The sequence below is a fragment of the Juglans regia genome, chromosome 10 (assembly GCF_001411555.2).
Source record: "Juglans regia cultivar Chandler chromosome 10, Walnut 2.0, whole genome shotgun sequence".
NCBI classification, from domain to species: domain Eukaryota; kingdom Viridiplantae; phylum Streptophyta; class Magnoliopsida; order Fagales; family Juglandaceae; genus Juglans; species Juglans regia.
Window position 1 is genome coordinate 22,789,769 of NC_049910.1, and position 9,402 is coordinate 22,799,170.

The 9,402-nt window shown below is 38.4% G+C and overlaps 1 protein-coding gene across 1 annotated transcript; it reads right to left on the reverse strand.

The window, feature by feature from the left end:
• Nucleotides 1-4,414: 4,414 nt before the first annotated feature.
• LOC108999064 (putative pectinesterase 63) lies at nucleotides 4,415-8,680 on the reverse strand. The gene is made up of 5 exons (XM_035695195.1): nucleotides 8,214-8,680; nucleotides 5,314-5,368; nucleotides 5,014-5,220; nucleotides 4,682-4,908; nucleotides 4,415-4,574 (listed from the first exon to the last, which is right to left on the reverse strand). The coding sequence occupies exons 1-5, from the start codon at nucleotides 8,678-8,680 to the stop codon at nucleotides 4,415-4,417; spliced, it is 1,116 nt and encodes a 371-aa protein (XP_035551088.1).
• Nucleotides 8,681-9,402: the final 722 nt, after the last annotated feature.

The following is a 9,402-nucleotide window of genomic DNA, read 5'->3' on the forward strand; positions in this document are numbered from 1 at the left end:
TGCCGCGGCTTGGTGTGGTGGGGGCTAACAGCGGCGCGAGGAGGGCTGAAATTACAGGGAGGTGGTCGCCGATCGAAGGTGAGGTGAGAGGGAGGGGCGGTATCGGTCACCGCCGGCTCACGGCGGCGGGCTGGGGAAGAAGAGAGAGGGAGGGGGGGTTGCGGTGCGCGGGAAGCAGGGGTAGAAAAAGAAAAAGAAAGAATGGAAAAGAAGAAAAGAAGAAAAAGAAAAGAGGAAAGAGAAAATGTAGGGAAAGAAATGAGGTCCAATTCCCACATTTTGGGTCACAAAAATGATCCAACGGAAACGATTATAAAACAGCAAGTAAAATAAAATAATTCAGACGTAATGATTAAAATGAAAATAAATAATTAAACCCAAAATTATAAGAAAGCACTTCAGAATAATTTTCACAAAATTAAAATCATAAAAATAAACCCACTAAAAATCCAACCAATTTTAAAATAAGAGAATAAAATTTTAAATTAATAACAAATAATCTTTCAATTAAAAATACACTAAAATACGGGGTGTTACAACGGGAGTATGTAACCTTGTATTGTATGTCCCGACGCTCTAAGTCTCCATTCTATCTCAAGCGGAGGTTGGGGGCGTCACAAAAGTACTCAAATTATAAATGTATGGAATTCTTCATCCCTGGTTCATGAACATGATGTTTTGAGCTTAGTAGTATTTGGTTCTCTAACTTTTCTAACTTAGAGGGACAGGGTGTTACAAAAGCTTATTTGTTTGTTTCTTTTATTTATTTTTATGTTTTGGCTAATTAGTGACTAATACTTTGATAATTGACGGGGTTATAAGTGTTTAGTAGTGCAAACAAAATATATATAACTTTTGGGTTTATTATGGATTTTGAGATATGTAATTTGGTTAGCCATAATATTAGTACATAAATATGTAACACCCAGACCAAATGTTATCACACGACCATAAAGAAGCTCTGACGCTAAGGAAAAACCACTCAACTCTTATTTTAGTTATTTATATTTAATTTATTTATTTGTTATTACTATCATTTTATCTTCTTGGTTCTTTTATTTTTTTTTTTATTTCTTAATTTCTTCTTCCTCTCTTCTCTCTTCTCTCTTCCGCCAATGGTTTCTCCCTCCCAGTTACCCATGTCCTAATCTCTCTCAACTGCTCTCCTTCATCCCATCCTTTTATCTCTCTCCCTCTTGTGTGTAGGCTAGCATAGTTGTCGCTGCCTTCACGCCCTCTCTCTTTATCTATCTAACTTCTCCGCATCACGTCGCAAGGCACCTAGAAACGCCACCATCCAACCACTACGGGACAGCCTCCACGGCCCGGCACCTTCGTGTCCTCATATAGGAACCAATTGCTATGCGCAGTTCAACAGTCGGCAACAAGCAGCAATTTTTGCACCGCTGCCCTTTACGTTCAGGAAGCAATAGACAAGCCACCTCAACGTGCACTCAAGCCTTCATCAGTCCTTTCCGCCGCCTCAACCTTGCATCGAGAACCCCAAGGCAACGAAGCTCCGTCGCGCCCAACCAACCATCACCAACATTCGTGGGAAGCAGAGACAGAAATTGCTCTGGTTTAAGCCCATAAAACATAGCAATGCCACAACCTGGAGTCGTCGTGAGCCACCATCGCAGCACCTTCACCCCTCTCGACTACTCCCTGTCGGCATGGTCTTCATGCTCTCTCCCTCACTCTGAACTCCACCGCTTGCCACGGAGGAGTCTGCCGTGATTGTTTCTCGCCAGCCCAGCCCCTGCACCTTCACGTGTTCCCTGCTCTCCCTCGATGAGTGTTTTTCTTTTCCTGTTATGGCGTGATCTCTCTCTTTCTCTCTCTCTCATGTCTTTCTCTCACACTCTCCCTCTCTTTGTGCCCTGCCGCCACACCCAGTTCCGCCACTGTCAACATCCACCCATTGCCGCTCCAATTCGTTGTCGCGAGTTTTACCTCACGTTGAGCTTGGCTCCATCGCATGGTAGGGTTACGTTTTATTCCCATAAATCTACCCATGCAGTTTATCATGTTTCCTAAAATATCCCTGTTATTTGGCAGGTTCTATTTTGGGGTCATTGTCTATCTATTATACTTTTTTGTGAAGGCTGTGTTTTAGCATAAGATTGTATAAAGCAATTATTTAAATTATATTATGTTAATCCCTTGTCGTATAGCATTTGGAAAGCATGTTGAAGAGATTGTTTTAAGTATAATTATATTACTTTCAATTGTAAATAAAAAGATTTTTTCAATTTTATTAAATGAGTTTCCAACTTGTTTTATTATTTGAATTTGATATAAGTATATTATTAAGTTGTAAATTAGAAGTACTTAATCTGTTTTTTTAAACACTGAGCCAATTATATGATACAAGTCCTTAGGTTTTTAAATTAGATATGATTCATAATATTTTATGAATTTCTAATTCTTAAGAAAGTTATGAATCTCCTACTACATTATATGTTGGCAGTATTAAATTATCGTGTTTATAATAGTTTATAAAGATATGAGTTTTAAATATGATTAAGCTAATTTTTGAAATGAATCTGAGTTGTTTTGCCATATTTGATAAAATTATTTTATAATATTTTAAGACTATTTTTTTTAATGATAATATAATTATTAGATTTCTGATAACTAGATAGTTGTCAAAACTATTTCCGTAGTATGAATTTTAAGTAAACGGAGAGTTTTAGCAAGTCCTTTTAGAAATTTAGTAACGCTTAGTGTTTTGTATAGGTGACGATTGACATTCATTTAGCATGATTGTGGAAAGATTCAGAATAGTACTTAAGAAGTCCAGGTAAGCGGGGTTCATATACTAGATTTTGCATAAAAGAAATGAAAAGAGGTTGACTTTGAAAAATATGCATATTTGTTTCTGAAAATAAATCTGAAAACAACCTCAAATGTTTGTTCTGCATATGCATAAATTCTATATAAGAGAAAGTATTTTCTGTCATGACTGGTGTAGACATGAGCTGATTTTGCGCATTTGTTTCTGAATTATGCAAAAAGAGCGAATATGAAAATCTAAAATTTTTGCTATTGATGTTTTGTTTCTGTTTATTTCGAACATGTGAAATGATCTGAGGCGATTTAGTATTTTGTTTTGATATGATGTGTTATCTGAAAACCTTGGCATGAAGTTCTGATTCTGTATCTGAATGTGATCTGTTTCCGATGATGTTCCGTTCTGTTTCTGTTAAGGGCCAGCCACGGGTATAATGGTGGTTTATAACCCTACCACGGGGGTGAAACATGGAATACGGCCCAGCCACGGGTATAATGGTAGTTTATAACCCTACCATGGAAGTGAAACATGGAATACGGCCCAGCCACGGGTATAATGGTGGTTTACAACCCTACCACGGGGGTGAAACATGGTATACGGCCCAGCCACGGGTATAATGGTGGTTTATAACCCTACCACGGGGGTGAAACATGGAATACGGCCCAGCCACGGGTATAATGGTAGTTTATAACCCTACCATGGAAGTGAAACATGGAATACGGCCCAGCCACGGGTATAATGGTGGTTTACAACCCTACCACGGGGGTGAAACATGGTATACGGCCCAGCCACGGGTATAATGGTGGTTTATAACCCTACCACGGGGGTTAAACATGGTATTTGTCCCGATGTGATGCTATGAGATGACATGAATATAATGTTTCAGTTTGGAAATGCCAAAGAATTTTCTTTTTGAGAATAAGTTTGTTTTTCTGAAAATTTCGCTCTGATGTTTTGTATCAAGTTTTGTTTATGTATTCCGAAAGTAAAAATGTTGTTTATGCATTTTGAAAGAAAATGTTTTGTTCTGCATATCGAACGTTATAACTGCTCATGTTATCATGCTAGTATATGCTCTCTGCTTACTGAGTTGTTGATAACTCATCCCTTATCTCCACAATATTTTTCAGATATTATGATGGTTCAGCTGAGGATCAAGATTATGAGGCATTGGGTGAGATGATTTAAGTGTAGTGGTTCAAGCATAAGAAGTTTTTATGAGTATTGTCGATTTTTATTAAGAAGTTTTATTGTGTTATAATGACTTGGCATTTTGGAAAATTGGTTATATTGAGGAAATTAGATTTAATCAAATTTTCTATATGATATTGAGAATTTGGAGTATTTTTTTTATATTGTTGAAAGATGAGTTTAAGTGTTAGGAGGTAACTCTCCGACCCGTGCGGGACTGGGATTTTACAAAATATATTTATATAATATACTATACATGCATCACATCATAGTAATTATGGAATTTATCTCTTTATACTGATATAAATAATGTAAATATAATGTTAGAAAAAGGAGAAAATTAAATGCAACTGTACATGAATGTATTGGATGTTTATATCCAGTTAGAGAAAAGTTGCCGTTATCCATTTGGCAAATTGTAATGAGTTTTTAACCAATCTTTGGAATTGGGACAAGCCATTGACTTCCTCCGATGAAAGTGGTGCTCAAGAAGGGCTTTACTTGATCGTCAGAAAGAGTCTTTCCAAATTTGCGGTTGGAGGCACTTGACCCTGGGCCCGAGCATTGGTACTCTCCATAAAACACATTCCTACAATGTATCATGCAATCATGTTAATACGCCATACCTTTGTGAATTAATAACACGAAGAAAATGTTGAAGAAAACTGCACTATTGATGGGTAATTGGATGCCTACTTTTGGTGCTGAGACTTCATCCAACCGCCACTATTGATGTTACTGCCCATGTATGTATAGGCAAACACAACCCGAGATGTCTCCTTCCATGCTCGACCAAGGTACATATCGCCAGTCCCCTGTATCTTGCAATGGACGAATACAAACCCGCTGTCCCCTGATTGGCCATTCATATCTTGTGCTGCGATCACACCCAAATTCTCTGCAACCGATTTTATGGTGGTGTCCTGCATATTTATACATTCTTAACTTAATACATACATATATAAGATGAGAAATTATTAGCAGGCTACTCTAGAAATATGGATGGCTTGGTATTTTTTGCAGCTTACCCTATAGAGGGATTTTCCATTTCCAAATATGAAATCAACACTCCCTTCGATGTAGCAGCTCTGAAACAAATGCCTACCCCGGTCATCACACAAGGTGTCTTGGAATCCTATGAACTTGCAACTGTAGAATGCTGCCATGTCCCCTGATATCCTCAATGCCACTGCCTGTCCATCGGATTTTCTGGGATCTGGCTTTGGAGATGAATTCTGTAAACACCATCCACAAAACAGATAGTATTATAAACAAACGTTTTATAATATTTGCTAAGAAAATAAAAGAAAAGAAAAGCAAAAACGCACCACAAAGATAATATTGACTGCCATGAAGTTGTCAGACTCAATGGCCACAGTGGCGCTGTAACACCCGGATCCAATATTGGTATAGTTGGACTTTAGATTTTTACTTATTTATTTATTTTTTTTATAACTTGATTGTTTATTTAAGTTCTTAATTTACAATTTTGAGTAGCGATTTTGTTTTCTTTTAATACACGCACGCTTTCGTTCACGGCATGCTTGCACACACACGTCCCTCATGCACGTCCCGCGTCCGTTTGGATTTCATCTAGGGTTTTCTTTTCATGTTCAATCGTCTATTTTTATTCATACGAAGAAGGCTCGCGCCGCTGCCTTCCCACGCGGAACCATAGCCCAGTTTTTCCTCCTCAGCCTCCATCCCCTCGGTTCCTCGCACCCCGAGTCGTGCAGCACCCCAAAGCTTATCCGCGTACCGCGACGCCGCCCCAGCAACACCGCAGCCTTGCTTACCACCAGGCTATAACCGCTGCCCGAGCCCCACGAGAACTGCAAAACCACCACCGAAGGGTAGTCTCACTGCCAAACTTTTCCACATCACGATCCAGTCGCTGCCGCCAGCGTCTTACCCGTAGCAGCACCCCACGAATCAGCCTCAACGCTGCCGTCGCGTGCCGCCCTAAACCATCGTTCAAGCCATTGAAGGAACCTCTGTTTTTGTCTCCGAAAACAGAGTATCTTTGTTTTTCATTTTCTATTTGTTGCTGTTCGACGCAAACCAACCGAGCGCCGCCGCACAGCGTGTATCGTTGGCCGCTGCATTCCATCCAAGTTCGTCACTCTCCACTCGGTAAGCTGCCCCCCCGAACTCAACTTGCCTCTCCGTCTCTCTCTCGTTTCTCTCTCTCTGTCTCTCTCCCGCTAATCTCTCTTCCTCCCTCTCTCTTTCAGTGCGCTGCCGTCGGGACAGCCTCCGCCCACAACAACTCTGGTCCTCCACGATCTCCTTCCCTCACGGGAGCTCCTGTCGCACGTCGTCCCTCACTCGTGAGTTTCGGTCGGAATTTATGGTTATAAATACTACAGTTACGTAAGTTAGTGGGTAGGGGAAGACTTTTACGAGATTACCATTTTGCCCTTAAGCCAATAGAATTTGAATGTATTTTGTTTCTAAAATGGGTTTTATTTTTCGGCTAGGTTGGGTTGAAATTTACGAAGGGTTTTTGATACAGATAAGTCTTTTATTATGTTAGAAAAAAAAAATGTTTCATAAATGCTTTAAAATTGTTATTTCTTTCAAAGGAATAATTGGAAGTGTTGTATTTGTTACAATGACTTAGTTTATTATATGATCGCTATATAATTTAAAATATTTTGGTATAATTATATTAGCTGATATTAGATTTTATGATTACACGTCAATAGTAAATAAGTTAGACTTTTAGAGATTTTTAGCTGAAGTTATTGAATGGACATTGCCAATTTTAGGAAGGGATGTTATATTTTGGGCTTTTGAGGGTTTTATGGAATTAAATAGGTTATTTTATAAGTTTAGGCTTAAATACCGAAATACGTTATTGATTGAAAATTTATGGGAATTACTTGATTATTTGATAGGTGACGATTGTTAATTATCGACATTTTGAGGAAATTTCTAAAAAGCTAAGAAGTCCAGGTAAGCGGGGTTCCTATGCTAGACTTTGCATTAAATAAAATGAACTGAGGTCCTTTTTGGAAAATGTGCATGTTCTGCTATGAAAAGAAATTTGAAAACAACCTCAGATATTTGTTCTGCATTACTCATGAGATTCTGTTTAAGAATAACGTATTTCCTATCATGACTGGTGTAAACATGAGCTTATTTTTTATATTCTATTTCTGAACTTTGAAAATGAGAGCGAATATGAAATTTGTGCATAAATTATGTGGTGATATGATTTTGTTCTGTTCCGAAAAATTTTGTTCAGTACACTGTTTGGAAAAGACGTGATTTCTGAAAACCTTTGGCATGACTCTCTGATTCTGAATTTGATTCTGTTTCTGTTCTGTTCAGTTACGGCCCTGCCACGGGTGATAATAGTGGCATGGCATACGGCCCAACCACGGGTAATAATAGTGGATACGGCCCAACCACGGGTTATAATAGTGGATACGGCCCAACCACGGGTAATAATAGTGGATACGGCCCTGCCACGAGTTATAGTTGTGGTCTCTGTTTTGAGTGCACACCTTGGTGACAGAGTGTTTTATGTTCTGCTTGGCTATCCGCAGATGCACAACCCTACCACGGGGATTATACATGGCCTCTGTTCTGATATGATGTTCTGATGATGATGATGATCTTTTATGTTATGCCAAAGAATATTTTGAATGAAATTATTTCTAAATCTTCACTCTGATATTTTAATAACATGTTCTGCTTCCGCACTCTGAAAATGAAAATGTTTTGTTCTGCATTCTGATTTCTATAAATGCTCATGTTTATACACTGGTATATGTTCTCTGCTTACTGAGTTGTTGATAACTCACCCCCCTTATCTCCATAATATTTCAGATGACATTGATGGTTCAGCTAAGGATCAATATTAGAGTTTATGGAGAAGATTAACAGTGAATGGTTGTTGGGTATTTCGTGGTATTAATGTTAATGTTGGAAGTTATTTATGTTTCTTAAGTTGCTTCAGTGGATTTAGACGGTTTATGGAGACTTATGTTAATGTTTCATTATTTCTAATTTGTTATTTGAGACATGAAGAAGAGTTGATTTTATTTGAGTTGATGGATTGAAAATTTGATAGATGAGTCTATATGGTTTATTTAATGGAAGTATTTACATTTGATTTGAGGTTTGGGAAAATATATATATCCTTGAGTTTGGAAGTACTCTAGCCTTGTTTGAGTTAATTATCAGGTTATATGAGTTAACTCTCCGGACCCTCGGGGACGGGGCGTTACAGGCGCTTTCCCAGGTTCCGTATTTCTTTGCTGTACCGTCATACGTTATGGTAGGCATATTGCCCGGTTTCCCATAGAACGTCACGAAGGGCTTCGACCTATCGACGACTACCTTTTCTTTGTAATTACCGCCAGCAATATATATAATCACTCGGTCTGTATTTCCTGACGGAATGCTCTCAACGGCGTCGGTCACCGTCTTGAAATCTCCAGCACCATCTTTTCTGACCTTGATGATCTTCATTGGAGCTTTGCTAAGGGATGAGATTAGGGCGTTGTTGAATAGGGTGTGCTTTGAAGCATCCTCGTACTCTTTCATGTTTAGCGCAATCCATGCGTCTAGGTTTGATTCTGGATCCGATGCCACAGTCTGGTTGGCATGGCATAAAGCTGTTGGGACGAGCAATGTGGCTAGAAACAACAGCTGAGTTGCCAAATTTGTTAGTTTCAAAGCCATTTCGAATGATTGACTGAAAATGTAAGTTCACTCGCTGCGTGCTGCATGCATATGCTTGTATTTTATTTATACTAGAAATAAAAGAGCAACGAACGGATCATGCGTATTAGAGTATGTGAAGTTGTACGTGATTTTCGAGGGATTTTAGTTTCTTCTGTTTGTTTGTCATTGAAATGCTCCTACTCGCTCGAGAAACAACCAAAATGCCATTGTGCTTTTAAAGGATAATTTCAATGATTAAAGCTTTATTATCCGAGGTGAGAAAAAACATATGAGGATTAGGGTTGGGGGCATTTTAGGAGTTGAAGAGAGCTTTTCTAGAACCAAAAGACTACAATGTCTGGGTATATGTATTGTATGTCAGTTTAGCGCTGTAGACAAAACAAGATGTTGTTTGGGGGTTAACTGTAACGCCCGGTCCCGGGCTCTAGAGTGTTAGCTCTTATTAGTTAATATCAACTCCAATATCACAACTATAAATAATCCTGAAACTCCATAAAATATTCAACACAAATATCCATATTCCTTCATACGTACACTAAAAAAAATCCTCATTAAAATAAATTAAAAACTCACTAAAGACTCAAAAATATCCATAACTTAACATACCAAAATAACCGAAAACAATAGCTCTATTAAACATGAACCAATAAATACTAGTACCAAAAGACACTTATTCTTCTATGATCATCACACCTTGAAAAAACTTTTTATTCTTGTTC

What these genes read in the sequence shown, in the direction of transcription:
- LOC108999064 (XM_035695195.1), bottom strand. Translation starts at nt 8,680, where the DNA reads ATGGCTTTGAAACTAACAAATTTGGCAACTCAGCTGTTGTTTCTAGCC. An exon ending in CAGTCAATATTATCTTTGTG is followed by an intron (nt 5,221 to 5,313) that starts GTGCGTTTTTGC and finishes TGGTGTTTACAG; the next exon opens with AATTCATCTCCAAAGCCAGA. An exon ending in ATGGAAAATCCCTCTATAGG is followed by an intron (nt 4,909 to 5,013) that starts GTAAGCTGCAAA and finishes ATAAATATGCAG; the next exon opens with GACACCACCATAAAATCGGT.